Source organism: Strigops habroptila, chromosome 11 (assembly GCF_004027225.2).
Source record: "Strigops habroptila isolate Jane chromosome 11, bStrHab1.2.pri, whole genome shotgun sequence".
Taxonomy (NCBI): Eukaryota; Metazoa; Chordata; class Aves; order Psittaciformes; family Psittacidae; genus Strigops; species Strigops habroptila.
Window position 1 is genome coordinate 33,992,101 of NC_046360.1, and position 21,470 is coordinate 34,013,570.

General features: G+C 46.5%; 1 protein-coding gene across 1 annotated transcript in view; it reads left to right on the forward strand.

Moving 5' to 3' along the window:
• CADPS (calcium dependent secretion activator) overlaps positions 1-21,470 on the forward strand; it is a 212,168-nt gene that overhangs the window by 66,964 nt on the left and 123,734 nt on the right. The window contains 3 exon segments of the mRNA XM_030502201.1: positions 7,703-7,783; positions 11,773-12,009; positions 13,882-14,003. Coding sequence (XP_030358061.1) covers positions 7,703-7,783; positions 11,773-12,009; positions 13,882-14,003 — 440 coding nt within the window.

Here is a 21,470-nt window from a genome sequence, read left to right on the forward strand (position 1 = left end):
CGCTGCTGAGGCCTGATCCTCGAGCTGTTGTCAGAGCTGGGAACGGGGCTTGCTTGGCTGGGGAGCCAGCTACACAAAGACATCTGCAGGAAGGGCTGCACAGCATGGTCTGGGAGCCCAACACCTCCAGTTCAAAGGACTTCTCCCTGCAAGAGTGGCACTACTCTCAGGACATATTTTCATCCCCAAATACCCACCTCTGCCAAGCATCAGCACATAGAAGTTTTGCCTTGAAATGTGTGGATATGCCATGACTCTGAAGCTGCTGCCTTGTGATGTGGAAGGCTTTCAGGTGCCACATCCGTAGAAGTCAGTTAAAAATCCCTCAATACGGCATTGAAAAAGCAAGGAAAATCAAAATTCCCCTCTTGAATTGACAAGAACTGACACCCTGGCCCCAAGCACTTTTCAGCATGGAGGGGGAAACTTTTAAAGACTCCATGATTTCATATATGAGAGTCTTGCCTGGGCCTTGCCTGTTGCATAGGCACTGTTGGAGATATTTCCACATCTTATTCCACCTCCTCTAATCCTGCTGAGTGTCAAGATACTACAGCCTTGCTGGACCTCATGCAAGTTGCTTTAGCTCCAAAAGCCAAAGCCCATTTTGAATTACGTGACAAACATATCTACCATTAAGCTTTTAATCAAAAGACGAGGATTTGTGGATAGGAAGATCTTTCTTCCACGATGATTCGGATGAGCTAACTGCAGCTAATTCTAGCTGTAAAAATTAGTTCGAACTGAATAGTAGTTTCTTGTCATGTGTGCAAAATACAGGTGATTCTGCTAACTGGTGTGAAATTCAGCACGTTTAGCTTGCTTGCATTTCCTTACAGCTTATAACATAGTGATCTACCGCGGGCTGCATCAACCAGTTTCTTCTGGGATGCCGTAGCTCAGCATATGCTGCCCACGTGCCTTCAAGCGTCCTTATGCAATGCCATAAAAAGAGGGTATTAAGGCATGTTCAGAGGTCAGAGCCTCTGGACAGCTTAGTTTTTAAGCCCTTTCAGTGTTGTACACCTCGCACGGATGATCTTGCAGAGGGATTTGCGGGGTTCAGAAGTCCTCTGGCCACAGATGGAAGGGGCATGCCTTGCGAGTGGAAGTGCTCTGCCATCCCTTTTCTTAACAGCTTGCAAAACATTTGCAAAGGCAGGCAGCTCTTTCTTCCCCTCCCTGTTTTGCTGACTCTGTTTTTTCATTTACTTTGATTTATCTTTACACATAAATCTGGAGGCATCTTTGCACAACCTGCTGGAAAGCTGTGTGCTGAGTTTGCTTGTCTCAGCTTTCTTCAGCCCTGCAAAGCTGTTGCAGGGGTATGGTGGTAGGTGTCTGTAACAGAGATAGCACAGGGGTTTGTCCACTTTTCCTACACAGGATCCGTGCTGGTAGATTCATCAGTGCTCTGCAGATGAGCAGCAGGTACCATGGGTGCTGCTGCCAGCAGCAAGGAGGGCATAAGAAACCTCTGCCTGCACATGCCACTAGTGCTCCCTGATATATGTTGGGAATCAGCTCAGTTTGTGGGATAAACAGCTACCCAAAAGGCAGCGTTTAGACCAGAGTTAGTTCAATGGTGGGTCTCTTGACCTTGCCTGGTGAAGCAGGCATGGTCCCAGCATCTGCCGGTGATGTGATGTGTGAGAGCCTGTGCAGCCCATGTGGCTGGTGAAGTACAGAGATTTATTGCAGTGTTGTGAGATACAGCACTTGGGTGAGGAGGGGCTGCTGGATATCCCAGGGAATATTCTCACCAATGAGTCTAATGCGACCCTAAAGTTTGTGAACCGTGAAATAAGTTTTCTCTTAAAGAGGGAAGTGTCAGCCCTTACTGAATTATCCAAGTCCTTTCTGCTGTTTTAAATCATGCTCCCAGGACTCCCTGACTGCTGCAGTTGGAAGTGACTGAGTTCCTGCAGCATGGATGATTTTACCTACACAGGAGCCAAATGGTGTGAGCTCATCTCCAGGAGAGGGGGTTTGTCACCTTTGTGCTGGAGCCCCAGGGCTCTGTAAGTAGCTGGAGAGTGGATGGGTGCAGAAAGGAGAAGTTTGGTGAAGTAATAGGTGCAGACTGTAATTCCTTGAATTAAGGGGAATTTTACATTGTGCTAGAAATGTAAAATTCTGCGTCACTCTGAGCCTAAAAGACTAGTTGGGGAAGTCTGGCCAGGGGAGAGGTAGCCTTGGACATCCCTGTTATGCAGTGGCACCAGGAGAGTAGTCCTCCTGGAGTGCATAGGGATAGTACAGCATTGCAATCCAGAGAGCTGGTGGAGAGAACATGTCCTGCTGGTTCCCTCTGGCTCTTCCAAAATCCTCTCTCAAACTGCATGAGTGACAGTTGCTGAATCCATGGGCGGACTGTGCTGATGCTGCCAGTTTTGCTGACATGTGGAGGTGTGTAACACAGGGAAAGCTGTCCTTGCGTCCTCTTCCTTGCTCCCACTTCAGATCCCAAAGCAGCTGGTGGTCCATGGGTGGCAATCTGCTGCTCAGAGGATTAGCATGTTGCGCAGGGCATTGGTGATATACCATACCGAGGTAGCTTAGCGTCATTGACGTTCCCAATTTAAAAGGGAGGCCAGCATCTCACCTGCGGTCAAGAGAGGGAGTGTTTAGATCCTCCTCTGCTTTCTGCTTCAGAGACATGGGCAGAGGCCAGGGCCTTGAGCACTGAGCTGCCTCCCTCATTCCCTTTGCCATGCATATAGAAGAATAGGTACTGCTGGTGGGAAAAGGATGCTATGGAGCAACCTGTCATGGTGGCATGGATTGCGTCTTAGGAAGCTGTGCGATTCGTGGTGCCACTTTGTCCATGCAATGAGTCACTTTGGGGCCATGTGTTTTCTTTGGCTGGAGCACTCCATGCCGCTGATGCCGCAAGTTGTGAGTACACCTGGACTGATTAATTATTAATTGATGGGGGCTTATGAATCTTTCAGTGTTTTCTTTCTTTGAGCATCACAAAGTGAAATCACCTTTTATGAGGCAAAGATCTCTCCTAAAGCCCTACATCAAAGCTGCGGAATTGTCACCCATATTGTGATCTTGTTCAGCTTTCACATGCAGCATGTTTGCTTTGAAATACTTAATCGACCATTTGCTGAGCTACAGAATTCACAGCATGTCAAAGGATGTGCGCCTTGAAACTTTCTCTTTGAGGCTTTGACACCTATAACTGTGCATGACACAGGACTTTGGCTGTGCTAATTATTCCTCAGCCAAACTTAGGAAGGACATGAAGTGGATCACAGCTTTTGTCCTTGTCCTCCACCTAAGGAAAAGAATTCACAAAGTGGGATTTTCGCTTTGCTGGGAAGCAGGGATCAGCATTAGCAAGGACTGGCAGGAAGGGATTAAGCTGTTGAATGGTCCCAGTGGTGTCTGGCTGGGGCTGATGGGAATTGTACCAACAATACCTGTCATGTCTGCAGCGTGTGGCGTAAATGCCAGGCTGATCATTGAAGGTTGTATCTGTATGTTGCATCCTGTCATTATAATTCCTTGCAGCTTAGAACAGTGTTGTTTCACTATAAACCCTCATAGCTTTCAACAACATCATTTCCAGCAGTGCTGAGCTCAGTGCATGGGTATAGATCCCATGTCCTGTTTCACTCACCTTGTCTGTTGAGAACATGCCCTATCAATGTGTTTGGTGGCATGGCACAGATCCACTTCTTTTATTAACCATCTGAATGCTGCGTATGGAATGTCACATGTGCCACCAGCATCATCCCCAAGCTGGGCAGGTAACCCTGGCTCAGCCCTCTTGCTGTGACCAATAGTATGAGGGCTGTAGCCTGCTTGGTCCCCAAGCAGGTGGGTTGGTCTGAGGCGTTAATCTGAGCACCACTGCTTTGGGCATGATGAAGGAGGAAAGATTCAGGCAGCCTGTGCCACCCCAGCATCATAGTTGGAGCCAGGGCTCCAAATCAGCAGGGACTGTAAATGGTTTGGCTTAAAGCTGTGGTAAACTGAAGCTGGAACTTTAAATATATAACAGTCTCCAAAATCACGGGAATTTCAAGTCTGCCTTAGCACTGTTCATGTTCTTGAGCTGCCTCTGGCATTTCCCAGGGTGAGTGGAGGTGAGTCTGTGCTCCTGGCTTTAAAAACTACAAAGCTCAGGTTGGGTGGTACACGGGAGGTCTCTGACACCAACCAAACAGGTCAGGTATGGATTTGGTAGGTGCCTATGTATCTTGTTGCAAATCTTATGGCTTAATTAGATTGGTTGGTTTGCCTCTGCTTCTGCCTTTCACAGGATTATCTATCCCCCTTGGATAACATAGAGTCATAGAATAGTTAGGGTTGGAAAGGACCTTAAGATCGTCTAGTACCAGCTGAGGCTCCCATGGGCAGGGAGACCTCACACTAGACCATGTCACCCAAGACTCCACGGAAAACTCTCACAGTGAATCTGTTTCAGAGTCATGGAAGCAACAGGTAACTCCTGCAGACCAGTGGCTGGTTCATACTGGCAATTAAAACTGTCAGATGAACATTCCTAAACTCTTTCTTTCACTTAAAAGTTATTTCTTATTAGCAGGTGATATGTAAAAATCCCTGTCTTCTGCAATATGTGTTTTTCTTGCAGTTGAATAGTCACCATGGGTTAAAGTGAGCGAATGCCCTGCAATGCCTTCAGCACTGCGGTGCTGATCAAATCTGGGTTCTGCTCAGAATCTGATCTACTCTCTTTGTTTTTGTTCTTTTACTTTAGCAACTGTTCCACCAACATAGATAATCTCTGCAGGGCAGGCAGAGAGAACTAATGTTGTATGCCGGTAGACGTATGAAAACATCTAATTTACCAGCAGGCAGCTGGGTAATGATCAGTTGAGAATTACAAATTATCTACGTCATATATTTGTGGCGTGCTGTTGAAGAAAAGCCCAGTGTGTCTGACAAATCATATCCTGAAATTTATAATACTTTTCACATTTAATTGACTGGGGCAACCTTATGATTTACATCTTTGCTTTTTTTTTTTTTTCATAGCACACTCAGAACATAGTCATAATGCAGAATGAAACTAATTCAATTTCTCTTTGACTTTGTAAATCATTTGTGTACTTGGCTGTTATGTATTTGAATGTTGAAGTGGGCTTGCATATGGCAGAAAATAAATAGCTGATTCTCTAGTTAAGAAATTGAGTTTTAATGATATTAGAGCCTGTGTTGCCTTATTTGGATGTTTGGTCTTGCATGCCTTACATTTGTCCCTAGCCTTATATCACAAGCTAAGTATATTTTATGGGCCCCAACATTGCTCTCAATGTCCCTATATAGTGCTATGACTGTGTAAAACATGCTCTGCTTGCTTTGACGGCAGCAGGAGCCCCTCCCAGGCTCAGGAGCAGTAAGTGGCTGAGCTGTTGGGCTGCAGTTCTTAGTCACAAGAAGTCTGCCTGAACGTGCCAGAAGGACACACAGGCAGGGGCTGCCTCATTAGTACCATTCTGTAGCTAACAAGAAGAAAATGTTATGTTGGCTACAACAGACCGTGATTGCTTTCCCAAAGATCAGGTTTTGCCATGGAGCTGTCATGCAGAGTCATTGAAAATACAGCCTGGAAAGATGTTTTGTTTCTTTTAAATACCAGGTTACCCAGCTTGGCACCACTAATGAATCTTGGGAAGCACAGCCCTGAAAAGCAATCCCTTACCCACTCGACCACAACCAAGGAGGCTGCCTATAGGGTGCTTGTTGCCTCCCAAGAAAAATAACCTTCTGCAGCCAGATCTTTCCTTGACATGGTTTTTGACCTGTAGCATCACTGGAAAACATCTGCAAGATCCAGATAACGCAGTAAGTGTGAGGCAGTTTGCTGGCTCATTATCACACCACAAAACCAGCTCTCCTCCACAGCAGCATCCTTGGTTTCTAAATTTAGCACGTGAGTTATTTTGGGTAGTGTGTGATTAACCTCAATTACTGTAGCTCAGATGGAATTCAAATAATGCCCCTTCTTTCAGAGTCATAAAGAAATGGAAATCTGGGACTGTACATTTCCTACACTTAATGAAGCAGCTCTGAGAGTTGCTTGTACGTGGGTGGTTGTGTGATGCGTTTGTTCACGGAAAAATTAATGGGAGCAGCTCATCCCAAAAGGTGCTGGTTGGTCCATGGCTCTGTATTGGGTTTGGGATCAGGAATATAAAGATGAAGGCAGCAGGCTATATGGTGTGAATGAAACCTGGGTGGCCACAGCAGAGATCCCTGAAGCTTCAGTGAATTGGGTCACGGTCAGGACACTGTGAGGTTTTCCTGCTTGAGTTAAATCAGTAACAGAGACTTTCAAAAACTAATCAGAAATCTACTTTCCCTCAATCTCAGCTTTAATGAATGTCGGCTTTCTGGAATATCATCAGTGGTGAAGCAATATGCAGATACACACCTGCACATGTGCAGAGCTACAAGAGGATGTGTGAGAGAGAAGAGATGCAGGGAGAGCAGGCAGACAGCCGAGGAGATGCAGTAGAAAGCAATGGTTCTGGCATGTTTCAGTCCATCCAGGGAGCACTGACACAAGCTTATTGCTCATCAGGCTGAGCATTGAGACTTTCGCCATAGCTGTAACTTTCCAGGCTGCACTGCACCAGCCGAGCCTTTCTTCTGTCAAGCATTCGTCTCCAGAGGAGGATAAAACCCAGGGAGGTGGTTAGCACAACCCCGAGGCAGCAAATAAAGCTCATTTATGTGCAGCAGTCAGTGGGAGAGCTGACCTGTGGTGGCTTGTGGCAATTGCATTTGCTGGTGGCCAGGAGGGGCTTTGAAAACAAAGGTGACATTTGCATGGGAGAGTCAGCCCTCCCACCTGAAGTCATGTTTGCTGGACGAGGTGAACCAAAACTATGATATTTTGCTTGGTTTTGTGCCTCGTACATGGAGCAATGCTGTGAGCACCCCACTGCTGCAAATTTTTAGCCATGGCCAAAATGACCCCAAAGGAGACTAAAGAGTGGTTAGAGTCTGGAAAGCAACTGTACAATTGCCACCTCATTACAGCAGCTATCAGCTGCTTCTGGGGCTAGTTTGCTGTTGTGCTTTTTTATTGTTCTGTAATTTATGCCTGTGTATTCCCACTGAAAAATAGCAAACCTGCCCCATATCCTACTGAAAACTGTTTGCAGCATTCACCTTGCCTCTTCCATGTGTGCTGTGATTGCTTGCTTAACTGGCAGAAACAACATTTTACCTTCAGAAGACATTTCAGGGCCATGCAGATGCTGAACACTGAACCACAGGGTTCAGTTCTTTGTCTGGGTGGCAAGCAGGGGCAGGGGGTGTTTGGTTTGATGATCTGGAGCTGCCATGCCCTGCCCCAGCACAGGGGGGATATGGCTTCCCAGGCACCAGCAAAGCAGTAGCTTCTGGAGGGCACTAAGGGGTTCAGATAGTCACCATCAAGGCTTGCTGCCAACCTGGCTCATAGGGCAAAGTGGGGTGAGGATGCTCAGCCCCAGGAGGCAGCTGGGCAGGCATCAAAACAGGGTCTTCACCGTGCCCTGGGCATCTCTGCCTTCGGATGGTGAGCATTGTGTGCGTCCTTTGTGGGGGCTCTGCTCCCTTTATGCTATACTTCATTGGTAATGTGGTAGAGGTGGTCGCCTGAAGAGCTGAGCAGCTTGTAAAGATGCTGCATTGGGTAATTTTTCAACTTGATTTGCCTTTTGTTTTTATACAGCTGGACAACCCAGATGAGCAAGCGGCACAGATCAGGCGTGAGTTAGATGGACGTCTTCAAATGGCAGAGCAAATTGCCAAGGTAAAAAACCCCAACATCTTCTGTATTAATAAGCTCTTCATATAGAAACACATAAGCAGCTTGATGCAACCCCCAGGTCTTGTCCTTCTTTCACAGGTTTCTCCTCCCCAAAATCACCAGTTAAAAGTTAGCAGATCATAGAATCTTATAATCATGATTACAAACTACAGTTATTAACTATGAACAGAACAGCAAGCATAGCTGAATGTGATATGCATTTCTTGGACTGTCCTGATGAGCTGGGATGTTTTAGGTTCCTGCAAAATCCTTTACAAATCCTCAGCAGTGAAGAAGATACTGTCCTGCAAGTGCTCCAGCTAGATCTGCAAGTGCATGTCTGAGCCCTCTTTGTCAAACTTCGATGCTAGGCAGTGAGGTGGGTGATGGAATGTAGAAAGGAACCAGGAATTGCCCTAACAGTGTTTGTGCCATTTTCTGGGCTGCTGGGAGCCACACTTCCCTGCCTGTAGGTAGATGCTGCCTCAGTTTTACATGGCCTCTGATGGACTACAGATGGAGAGAAACCTTGGATCCTGTTGACATCAGTATGGCTGAGATTTTATTCTCGCCTCTAATCAGATGCTCTGAGTCACCAATAAAGCCCTAATGGGGCTGAAGTCACTGGGAAATATCTATCTGGTTGTTCTTGATAATCAGGAAGCCATTTCTAGAAGGAAAAGGGTCTAATCAGAGAGATGTAGCTCAGGCTAAGGACCTGCTTTTCAACAGCAGTCCTACTGGCACCGAGCTGTGCCCAGACTGGGGGGTTTTATGAGGAAGGTAGTATCGGAGCTGTTTGCAACCACACTGATGTCCCTGGGTGTGAAAAGCAGAGCACATTCATTTATGGTCAGGTGTTAGCAAGGATGCTGGTAGCATCTGTGCGGTTACTCATCACTGATGCTTCTTAGATCTTATTGCTGCTGTGTCTTTGGGGAGGTGGGTTCTGGTTTTCCCGACTTCACTGATGAAAATAGTAAGTTGGCCAAGGTCCACGTGGCCAAACGATGGTGCAGCAAACCAACTGCAGCTCCTTTGTTCAGCATTTGGCCCTTTGCCATTACATTGTCAAGAAAACCTACAGTATTTTTATGTGCAGCAAACATAAGCCCTGTGTGGAGCATGGCTGCTCTGGTTCTGAGATGGGTAGCCAGGCACTGAGTGCCAGAATGAGATTGCCTGGTTTTGTTGTTTCATTTTCTCTTTATGGCATGTGGGACAACAATATGCATAGTTCAGTGGCAGCCAGCAGAGGCTGCAGCTCCATGAATTATTTCTTGCAAACAGGAATGTGCCATTTCCATTCCTCCCGCAAGGATGCTGAAAACAAACTGTGCCACTGCTGGCCCTGCAAGAGACAGTCAGAGCAAAGAACTCAACGCAACCTGACATTTCCCTGTGCAGAATTCAACCTTCAATGTACAGCTTGGAGGGTGGTTTAGAGTAAAAGTGACTTACCTGTGATCCACTTGGCAGATATTGATATTTAATCTCCTTCATGTTACCGCTGTAGGCCTTCTCTCCAGAATGTCAGATCCTGCCAGCACATGCCTGCAAGAAACCCTGTTCTTTCAAACCAGTGTATACCATCTTTTGGAGGCATCCGAATGACCTTTTGAATCTTTTTCTATATCCTCCTTTCCCAACAAGGCTGCTTTCTCTACATAGGGCAGGTTCACAGCTCAGCTCAGTGAAAGGATAATGTTTCCAATTTTATTTCCAATTTGCAGCTTTTAATGCAGATTTGCTGCACAGGGAGATTTACAATGCTCGTGATGCCAGCCCTGAGGTGGCCGTGCTGAGATTGCATGCTAAAGGCAAATTAATGCCTCGTTAATAAATTAAGAAATTCACACCAGGACATTTGTATTTCAGAGGTAATGAAGGCTGTGGAGAGCCTAACAGGACCTGGTATTGCAGTGGTGCAGAACCAGCGGCTCTCTGCTGTGAGCTCTCGTGTGACCTTGCACAAGTTACTGTGCACGCCAGCTTGCCTGCATCTGGACACCACAGCACAGCTCTGGGTCCTTTTACCTCCTGGTGTGCTCAGGATGGTGTAGCTCAGCACAATACCAGTGCAGCGCTGGGCAGGGGCCCCCAGTGAGCCTGACTCTGTCAAAGCAGATAAGCCCAGCCTTGGAGCCAGCCAGCCTGAGGATCACACTCGGAGTCCAGCAGATGTTTTAAAGCTGAATGTGGACAGCTTTTCACTCTGCATGCTGTACTTTTCCAGCAGCTGAAGGAGAGCAGCATTACAGCTGAGAGCTTAGTGATGCCAAGGCAGAGGTCTGTTCTCTGCAATAGCAACTGCTCTGCTGTCCTGTGATGCCTTAACCCCCTCCAGTCACCTGGCCTCAAGGGCAAAAAGGAGCACGTGTAGGCAACTAAGTGAGACCATAATGACACCAGAGCAATATGTCCATCTGGGGCAGGACCCGCTCTGCAGTCTCTTAACGCTGCTTCTCCAGTGTGATGAGTACCTTGAGACCACATCTGCATCACTGCATTTTCATCATCAGACCCAGTCCCAGTTAAATAGTTACGTGTCACTTCAAACTACCTGGGTTTAGCCTTAGTATGAGAAGTTGCTGGTGGCACGCAATGAAATGTCTCAGTCCTTGCTGCATGTCTGAAGAGGCTTGTGGGGGCAGCACCAAAATCGCAGTCCCTGGAGAGATGAATAGCAGCAGGGTGAAGAAGCAATAGTGTTTGAACATCATTGCTTCAGCAGTAGTTCTTAAAATCTTCCAAACAGTTGTTTGTGGGGTTTTTCTTTCCTAAGGGTGGCTTGCAACTTATATAATGCATAGACAATGAAGCAGACTGATTAGGTAGTTTATCTCGGTGCCAGGTCTCATTTACATGAGGGAATTGCTTCCCAAGGTTGAGACTGGGAACAAAAGACTCTATTTTAACCGCTTGGTGCAAGTGCTGCTGTGAGCTGTGCTTGTAATAGGTAAGCTATTGAAGACTGATGCAAAAACTAGTGCAGTGGGGTACTTTTTCAGCAGCTGGATGACAGGCTTCTAGAAGAAACATGACCTTGTTTTCTTCACTAGCCTGCATTTTACAAGCTGCTTTTTACAATATTATGAATTGCCACTAAGATGCTTTGACGTCAGCCTCGAGCTCCTTGGCTGCAGATGCTGCCTCGCTGTCATACTCCTTGTACAGTCTCTTGTAACCCACTGAGAGATGTTCAAACCCTGAGTGTATTCAGGATATGAGCAGAGTTGTCAGACGACTTAGGCTGAGACGAGTGATCCTATCAGAGCTGGAGCATGGGCAGCAGTTCAAAGCCAAGAGCACACATTGGAGAACATCACATTTTGCTCTCACTGTCACCTTTGGTTTTAATGTTTAAATGTCCTGTTTACAACAAGCAGCACTGGAGGGTCTCTTGTGAGGTGAAAGGGTGTCTTGTTGAAGGTAGACATGGGCCCTGGCAAGTAGTGGAAAGGGTGTTTTACCCCTTCTTCCAGTTGGGACTACACATTCCTGCCCACACATTGCTGATTTTCCCTCCTTGGGCTCCTTTCACGCCTAGAAAACTAATGGAGCAACTGCTCAGAAGTGTTTTAAAAAGAGCTGGCACATTTGGGAGACAGGAAAACAAGTCCATAACTGTCATCATCCTTTGAATCATTAGTAAATTGCTGTCAATCACAAAGTTCAGCTGAGATCTGGCCCGGAGTGTTTGTGGTCGTGAATAGATATATATGAAGGCCATTTGCACATAGAAAACTCAATGAAACGCAAGTATATTCAAGAAACACTAAAGTTGGATAAGTACCAAGTATTAATTCTATGGAAGCTAACAATAATGTTTCTACATTACACAGGGGGAAGCTGTAATTTGTCATCTGGTTTGTGGGAGTTCCCTGCTCACAAACCTCTCTGGAGATGCTCCTGGGGGATTCTCCCAGTGCAACAAGTAGTCACTGATTGTCACGACCATTCATTCTGTTGTTTTTGTTTCCAAATGCAAGGAGCGAAAGTTCCCGAAGTTTGTGTCCAAAGAGATGGAAAACATGTACATCGAGGAGCTGAAGTCATCTGTCAACCTCCTGATGGCAAACCTAGAGAGCATGCCTGTGTCTAAAGGAGGCTCTGACTTCAAGCTGCAGAAGCTGAAACGTAGTCACAACACCTCTATAATTGACATGGGGGAAGAAAACGAGAACCAGCTTTCCAAGTCAGATGTTGTGTTGTCATTCTCTCTGGAGGTAAGCGTCAGGCACAGGATAGTGTGCAGGTTGTGGGAGCAAAAATCACAGCAGCCACCTTCTGCTCAGTGCAAACTTAGGTGGAAAGAGGTCAGTAGAAATAACTTTCTGATCTCTATAAGGAATGGTTCCTCTCTGAGTTACCAGAAGTTTTGCCTGTGGTCAAACACTCTGTCCTTTCTGGTGTCTATCTTGCTGGAGCAAACCAGCAAGATAAACTGTCTGGCATTTCCTGCTGATGTATATCAGATGGCTCAGAAATCTGCATCATTAACTGACCTCTTCATGCAGCTTGTTACTGAGTGTACCCCAGTAACCCTGAGCCTGTATTGTCCCCCAAACCAGTACAATAATGCAACGCCATAGAGGTCAGTATGTTTAATTGTCACTGTATTTCCTGCAAGCCTTGTTGCCTCTTTGGAAAATTGTTAAAAACTGCTGGGATTTGAATGCACCCAACAGATTGGTTTGCAGCTTATGTGGAAATACTGTGCTTTGCTGGCTTGCTCTTTGCTTTGTGTTGAGCACTGACTTTCTGCTCATGCTCTGTCGAGCAGGGAAAGAGCCCAGGGGAAGGCAGGGGGCTGCAGGGACCCTCTGTAACCTCCATCACAGGCTGTCTCAGTCCTGGAAGCAGTGTTGCTGCAGTAGCTGTTTTCAGCCAACTTAATTGCTCTGCGCAAACATATTTGCGGTCTAGGCAAGACATTTACTCCAAGGAGTCATCAGCACACCCATACAGAATTGTTGTTGTCTGTCAGTGAGTGGGTTTATGTTACATTGTCAAAACAGCTACCAGGATGGGGTGAAAAACGTAGGATGCAGAAAAATCAGAAAATACTATTTTTGTGTAGTTTCCCAGTTATTTCTCTTCCTAAGGGGTCTCTTGTTATATATTTGTCATGGCAATGCAAAACTCAACAGCACTGGTTGTGCAGTCTCAGAGTTTAACTCATGAGATGTCTGAAAGCAGCTTTGTAATATTCAGTTCAGTCTTATTTAAAAATAGAACCCAGAGATGGTGCCTTCAACAGCAGCATCAAATAAGGCTTGACTTCTGAGTGTTCCCATACAGAGGAGCAGGGAACTATCACAAAGCAGCAGACCTCTCTGTTGCAGAAGCCAGTGCAGTGCGTATAGCTGTGCATAAAGGGACTCGTCCTTACAATGGGATGTCTCAAACACTTTGCTCCAGCTGAACCCCATCTGGTGGGAAGCAGAAGCTCAGAAAAGCACTGACTTCAGGAGCTGACAGGTCTGTGCACGAAACTCTTGCTGCAAGACAGCTTTATAGAGAATGTGTGCTCATCAGAGGGTTTGTGGAGCTCTGTGTGCCAGGGAAGGGATGCTCAGTGCAAGGACAGATCAGAAGACTTGAGGAGAGGAATTTTAACCTCCTGTGTATATACTTCATCAATAGCTGTAATAAAACATGAACAGAAACTCCCACAGTGTTTCTTAAGGTACGTAGTTAACAAGATTAGTCGCCTTTAAAAAAGAAATGGTAATTACCTTCAAGAACCTTAGATGGTGGTTTCTTAATAAGAAAGATTTCTTATAAGAAAAATGGGGAAAGACTTTTTACCAGAGTCTGTAGTGACAGGACAAGGGGCAACGATTTTAAACTGAAAGAGGGTAGATTTAGGAAGAAAATGTTTATGATGAGTGTAGTGAGACACTGGCACAGGTTGTCCAGAGAAGCTGTGGCTGCCCCATCCTTGGTCACCCCAGGGTTTCAACCATCCTATGTGCAGTCAGGAGACCTCCCTGTCTCCGTACAGACCCAGCGCTGGCTGTCCCCAGGGGTTCAGCAGCCAGAGCAAGGACTGAAGGAGACTGCTCCTCTTACATTTCTCTTTCTTTGCCCTGCAGGTTGTCATCATGGAGGTGCAGGGTCTGAAGTCGCTGGCCCCCAACCGCATTGTGTACTGCACCATGGAAGTCGAAGGTGGGGAGAAACTGCAGACTGACCAGGCTGAAGCCTCAAAGCCAACGTAAGTCTTGCTTTGCCTTTTTCTCTCTCCACCATGCTCTTCTCTGCACTGGTGAGTCGCTGCAGACTGGCTCCTGCATGGAGAGGCTGGCGGGGACTCTGAGAAGCAGAGGAGAAACGTGGCCCTCCATGTATGCGTGGTCCTGCAACTAAGAATGGCACATAAGCCCTGATTGAGGGGGGGAGAAAAAGTGTTAATGACAGGCTTACGTCTATTGTAGCCATAGAGACATAAATTTGTGCCTATACGTAAGTACTTTGCTAAATAAGGATGGAGTTAAGCGTAGATAAATACTTGTCCGAGTGTCCATCTGAACTGGTGCCGTAAGGTGTTAGGTACATAATCTCATCCTCACTGTCAGGGTTTTGGCGGTCCTACAAGAAGGGAACAAGTTCTGGCAGCCACAGCCAGAGGTGCAAGAGAGGAGCTGGGGAATGCTTCAAGTCACTCAGTTAAAGCTTTATCTGAGGCTACTCTGCCCTGGTCCAGTGCAAGGGCAGAGTCTTGTTCTGCCCTCTTTGACCTGATCCTCAAATCTCCAGCCTTGACCCCATACTTTGCTTTATTTATCTTACTCAGATGTTGTTATAATCCTGCAAGTACTGATTGATCTTTGTTAATTTAGAAGGAGAAAATGATGAATGGTTTATTTCCCTTCCGATTTGTGGCATTATTTAACTCGAAACACTACCTGCATGGATTTGAGGCAGTTTTCCTCCGGTTCACTGCAGTGATTTCACACTTAAATGGAATTCTTGGTAAGCATCCTCCCAGTGGAGAATTGTCAAGGTGATATGCAGCAGTGGGGGGCCATGCAGGTGGGGCTGCTGGGATATTCTCTCTATTCCCACACCCAATTCCCTCTGAGTGGCTGGTTCCCAAGCTTGTGGAAGGAAAGCCAACAGCACCCGGCTGCATTACATGTGAGTGCACAAGCACTGCATACACACATTTCAAGACCAGCTGATGCAGGCAGGAGGAGAGGAGAGCAGAGCTGAAGGCAGGCTGCCTTCCTTCTGTGGTTGTCCTCCTGCAGAGGCACAGAAACTGCTGATGCCTTGTGCCCTGCGCTGTGCTGGAGGAGCAGGGATCTGCAGTAAGCGGTTTAAAAACAATATTCCCAATCAGGGAAAGTGCTGCAGCCTGGCTTACTTTTCAAAACACTCTGAAATCTGCTTCAGGGAAGGAAGTAGGAGAGCTGTGCTTGGAGGAAAATTTCCATAAGAACCTGCAATTGTCACTATTTTAAGTATTTTTATTGCTTCAGTGGAGAAAGTCGGGTTCCATTTAGGGGAAATTACTACCCATACTGAAAAGCACACTTCTGGGTTACATGTGCTTGTTTAGCATGGTCTGTTCATCCCACTATTGCTCAAAGGGTCTGCCCTTTCTTACACAATCCTTCTTGCTGTCAGCTGTAGGACCATTTATACAAGTGTTAGTTTGAAAATAAGGGCTGCAAGAGTGAGCTCTTTAACTGAGTGGTTCTTTTTATCATAATGAAACGCACGGTGTCTGGGCTTCAAGCCATCAGCTCTCAGGAAAATGCAGCCAATGCTGAATGCTGCGGTGTGATAGGAGTTATGCAAGTTCATCACACTCATACCTGCACTGGCTTCCTATAGGGGTGCGAGTCAGGCTTTTGAACTCCTCTGAATTGCTCCAGTACTTGGGCTAATACCTATGGAAATTCCTTAAGGAGGGGTTAAGTTTAACAGTTGTATTCCTCGAGGGTCCTGGGACTTTTGACTTCCAATACCAAAGATCACCCAAACTAAAGCTCTACAATAAGCATCCACAGAAACCAGAGACCGTTACAGAAAGCTAACCTGGGCTCTGAATCCCTAATGGAAAAAGGCAATTTGCCAGACAGCGAAGGATTTCCAAAAGCACTGGTCTAGATCTATGAGAGATTTGCCTTTCATCTTCCCTGGAGCAAAACCAGCAGTTTTTGACGGTAAGATGTTTGAAAGCGTCTTTGACTTTGGAGCTTGAATTCTGTTTGTAGATGTTGAAGGAGGCTGGGCAGCAGCAGGGTTAGCAGCCGTGTGTACCCAGCGATCAGATGAGCTGCGTGTGAGGAGTGCGGCTCTTGGACAAGCAGTAAATACCAGTCTTCTATTTCTTCTCAGGCTCCATGTTGGATTCCTGACATTTTAAGCCCAATCCTTTCATGTGAGGATTATCTGCCTCAGCGCGGGTGCAGGAGGTGGCACAGTTCTAGAGAAAGCCAGACCTGAAATAGCAAGGGTTATTTCAGATCAGGCTTGCAGCGTATTATTAGTAGTGCTTTTAATAAGTTGTGTAAGAAAAAGCCTTCGTATTATGTCCTAACCCGCAGATGCCTCTATAAAATATCCCAAATCCCAGTGTGAGCGGGATTTTGCTGCTTTTTGTGCTGGAACTGTATTCTTGCAGATCAGTGAGGGCTTTATATCCCCCCTTCCCTGATGTTTGCCCTCTGCCAAGCACAGGGGTGAGGTGGCTGTGCACGTCTCCAACACTAGCTTTCCAGGAGCTACATTAGTAATGCTACTTGCACAGCCTGAGAACAGGGTTGCTGAGGGGTCTGGGAACAGCACAAAAAGTCCATCCACAACACCCCTGTCCTACAGTCTCTAGAGGCTGCTGGATATATTTAAACAGTGACCTGTGCTTGTAGCAGTGCTCTTGGGCTGTACCAGTGTTTCATCTTCTTATCATAGTGCCTTTCTCTGATGTGAGCAGAACAAAAGAAAACAGTGAGACTCAAACAACAGCGAGGTCCTACATGCCTTGTGAATACATGCTGTGTATTCACCTGGACATATTTCAGCATGCAGATAAGTCTCATTCTTCCCTGGCTTACGGTAGTGAAAATCAAGTGTACCTGCACTGAGCTCAGCTGAACCATTTGGGTTAAAAGTAGACAAAATCTGGTGGGGGAAGAATCTGGCCAATCTGAGTGGGCATTTTGGCATGTCCAGGAAGGGTCAGAGGTGTGGGCTGCTCCTATGACTCTGAAAGTGTCTTCATTTTGAGGCTATATATCCCCCCTTTCAGAACAGCCTCTTTAGCCCTAGTGTAAGGATTGTGCAGTAGCTCAGAGTATGAGAAGTGAGAATGGAGCTTGTTATTTTTGAAGGAGAAAAGATCACTCTTTATTGTCTGAGGTGTTTTCCATGCAGTTTTTCTTCAGGGCAGTGCTGGAAAGAGGACACTTAATGGGTCTCATCTGATTCCATGTCATTTCTTACGTTGTTTGTCATGACTAAGAGCTTGAGCATCGTGCCCTCTCCATAAATTCACTCTTGACAAAGTAATGTCTTTGGTAAACTTCTAAACCTTTCCATCTCCATTCCCTTAGCCACCACGCTCGGAGACAGGAGTGCCCTGTCTTATCTTTGTTCTGATGCTGCTCCCTGATTTCCTTTCAAGGTATTCTGACAGCTCAGCTCCTTATCTCTGCTGCAACAGACTGCCCTTGTGCACCAAACCTCCAAGCTTATCACTCAACAGTCTTCAGATTAGCATGCCATATCCGTCAGAGCCCGCTGCCTGAGCATGAAGAGGGACAGGAACTCCACAGCATCCTTCCTCAGATGCCATTCAGTCACCATTTCCTTCTGGGACATGGGCACTGAGCAGCAAAGGAAGAAGCCTTGTGGGAAGGGAGGCTGGCAAGCAGGAATGCCCTCTCTTTGCAGAAGGGGAAAATCTGGTCCTTTCAGGAAGTCTCTGCCTCAGGCAATGGAGTTGGAAGTGATGCTCAGTAGCTTTGCACAGAGTAGGAGCGTGATAAGAGCATTTTGTTGCAGTCAGTGTTTTGCTGCCATGGTTAGTTGGGAGATGCTGTGAACACTATGATAAAATGGGAAACATCCTTTCAAGACATATAAATCACAAATAAATACTCCATATGCTGTAGAACTAATCTAACTCTGTTAAACTAAGGGCGTTTATACTGGTGCGAGTAAGAGCAGCGTTTAGCCCATAATTCGTATTGTGTATCGCTCAGTTGGTGCCGTGTTTGGTAGGTCTTTTCCAGATGTGTAGCTCTGCAGCCCCAGAGGCTGACCACCACTCCCAGCATTGGTCCTGGCTACTGGAACAGCCCTGTGGGCTCTGCAGGCAGGCAGGAGAACCAGCTGCCTTGGACTTCCCAGTGTCACCTTGGTGCTCTGAGCCCACACTTACATTCAGAGCTGTCGCTGTGTTGCAAAGGTATCACACCATGGCAAAGCTCAGGCTGTAACATCATTCACATTTAGGTTTGCATGCTTAGCTAAGCCCTGTGTAAGCAAAATTCATGACACTGGGTAAAAAGAATTAAAAAACAAAGCAAAAGGAAATTTTAGGACATAGCTGCTGCTTCTGCCTTTTTTTCCACTCCTCCTTCCTCTTCTGGATGGCTTCAGCATTAAATATAAGCTGTCTTAATTACCCAGACTGATTGGCTTGCCTTTCCAGTTGCGTGATTTCGTTTCACAGCTGTGCAGATGTTTATAGCTCTTTTTCCTTAGTTGACCTCCAGGAGCTTTAGAAGTGTGTCAGAAGTAGGTGACTCAGCCCTGGGTGCAGCTAAGATCAGGCAGCATCACTTCTGAGATACAGCCCTTGTCCCTGGGGTGCGGGTCTGAGCAAAGGGTCAGTCTGCCCCAAGGCATCTGTTGGGGGAATGTCTTGCAGGAGTGAGTGATCTTCAGCTTTGCTCTCTGTGAGCTTGGTGCAGGTGCTCTGAGCCCATGATGCTGCCAGGCTAAGAGGTGAAAATGACAGGGACAGGAGCTTCAGGGGCATTGCTTTTAGCCCCTCTGTCCAGGGCTGAAGGGTACAAAGTGGTCTTCAAATCCCGTACACAAGATACAGAATCACAGAGTGGTTTGGGTTGGAAAGGACCTTAAAGCTCATTCAGTTCCACCCCCCTGCCACAGGCAGGGACACCTTCCACTAGAGCAGGTTGCTCCAAGCCCCTGTGTCCAACCTGGCCTTGAACACTGCCAGGGATGGGGCAGCCACAGCTTCTCTGGGCACCCTGTGCTGGCACCTCACCACTCTCACAGTAAAGAACTTCTTCCTTATATCCAACCTAAATCTCTCCTGTTTAAGTTTGAACCCATTACCCCTTATCCTATCACTACAGTTCCTCATGAAAAAGTACTATTTAGCATGTTTAGGAGCCAGTTTTCTTATGAGGGTGTGCATATCCTTTGTACCTGACGGGTTTTGTTGTTACTTCAGTCTGACCTGCTCTTCAAATCCCTTTTTGTGCATGTGATAGTATTTCCACAATGCTCCTGAGATTTATGCTATGACATTCCCATTTTCAAAAGTGGAGGCTATGGACAAGTCATTAAGCAGAGCAAAAAATGCACTGAAAAGTTATTACCCAGGTGCAAGCATGTGATCTATTATGGGAAGTCTTCATGGAAGTGGTTTAGCGGCCCTTTTTAATTAGGAATTCAGAACCTCTTCTGATGCTTCCTTATAGCTGTTCTGCAGGAGCGGTTCTATCATGGCTCAGCTGCTGCCCCAGGGTTAATGGCGGGACAAAGAATCTTCTTTAGATTAAGGAGCTGAGTTTTACCCCAGAATAAAGGCAAGGGCCCATAGGCATTCCCTTACCCCGAGTATCACTCAGACGGCCACGCTGCTGTGGTGCAGTAGTGTGCAGATGGTGATCCCAGGTATGGCCCTACTCCCAAAGGTCTCAACTGCAGTCCTTCTTCTCCCTGTACTACAAATGTTACGCTAGAAACCGTGTTGAAGAATAATGAAGGCTTGTTTCTATAGCATTACCTCTTGTAGTTGGGTTCTCTGGTATCGAGTAAGTGCAAGCTCTGACTGTGTTTTCCTTAACCTTTAGAGCATACACAGCATCGCTTTCTCATGGATTCTCTGATGTCTAGTAAGGGTTGAGCTCGTGCACCTTCTCTTTCACAGATGAATGTCTCTCTCTTCTTGCCAGCTGTCTAATTTCTTGACTGTTCTTGTGCACTTGGGAGTTATGTATTCCTGTGATAGCGCATACATTCAAATTTAAGTATTCCAGAAGGCGTGATGATGCCCAAGGCGATTTTCATCGACACCCGTCTGCTTCATCACTCCTATGCATACAACCTTAACATGGGATGGGATAGACCAAAATGACATTGAAATGAAATTGAGATTCAGTGATCTGAAATAGTGCTAAATTAGGAGGAGGACTGCAAAACAGAAGTCCTGGGATATGTTCTGTCTTCTTGTTTAATGCTCATGGTTGGTGTTTGAAAAACAAACTTAAGCCATGCTTTAGTGCCAGTTCTGCACGTCACTTGCTGAGGGAAAGGTGGGGATGAGACTTGTGAAAAGTGCCCAGTTGTTGGTTTAAGTGCTGTGTACAAGTAGTGCACGTTATTATTTAATGAGGGGTACTGCTATTGCTGGTTGCGAAGCAGCTTATGGAGGTAAAGGACGTGCTTTAAAGAACTGGTTCTGTGCCTGGACAGAGCTCTGGGAGAGGTTTAATGGGAAGGCCAACCTTGACAGTGATTTCTCAACATTTTAGTTGTCCTTTCTGTGGAATTAAGGTAGAGAGGCCTGTTGCCTTTGTGAATGTGCTAGGTCTCCCAATGAACAGCAGCACTGTGTGAAAGCACTTAAAGGGAGCTATGTACTGTTGTCACTACATGGATAAGGAGGACAAGGCATGCTCATGGAGAGAGGAGCTTGTGAATGTGGCTGGAGTGCAGAGACACAGCAGCATTTTCTTGAACCCTTTCCAGGGCAACTGCAAGGTGTTTCACATCAAAAAAGTCCATGAAAGTCAGGACACAGGGTACAGAGTGCCTTTTATACCAGTCTTTCACACCAAAAGGTCTTGCAGGCAAATGGAGCTGAGAGTGTCTGCAGGAATTCCCATTCCATGGCTTGGAGGAGGTGAGAAGGGGGATCCCAGCAGCTGCAAACAGCCACTGAAGCTGTGGGATCCATCAGGATGTGGGAAGGGGGCTTACCAGCCCCTGATGGTTGCTGAAGGAAGAATGAAGTCCTGCAAGTCAGGGGTTGCTCAGAGATGCAAATGCTTGTCTAGGGATGGATCTCCCATGGGAGCAAAGGATATGGTGTTAACAAATTTGCTCTAGCTCTTCTCAGCAGCTGTGTGGGCCAGTGGCTGGCTCAGTCTGTACTTTGGTTTTCCTGTCCATGAAACTAGGGCAATGCTTCTATTTCACAGCAGAGAAGATGCTGATGACTGAGGTGGCTGAGTGGGCATCATCTGTTGGAAGTGCCCACCCATCTCCACTGGCCCAGGAGATGCCAGGATGACTTTGTTTCTAGCTATTAGAAGTTAGAGAAGACAAACCCCATCCCAAGCGTCTGGCTGGATCTGGGCTTCCTGTCCTGGATCCTGGCTTAGAGGAATATAGGACAGCAAAAATGTGAATGGTGGCACAAAAAGAGGCGACAGTCTCACACCTCTTGTTCCCCTCTTTAGCTGATTTGGAA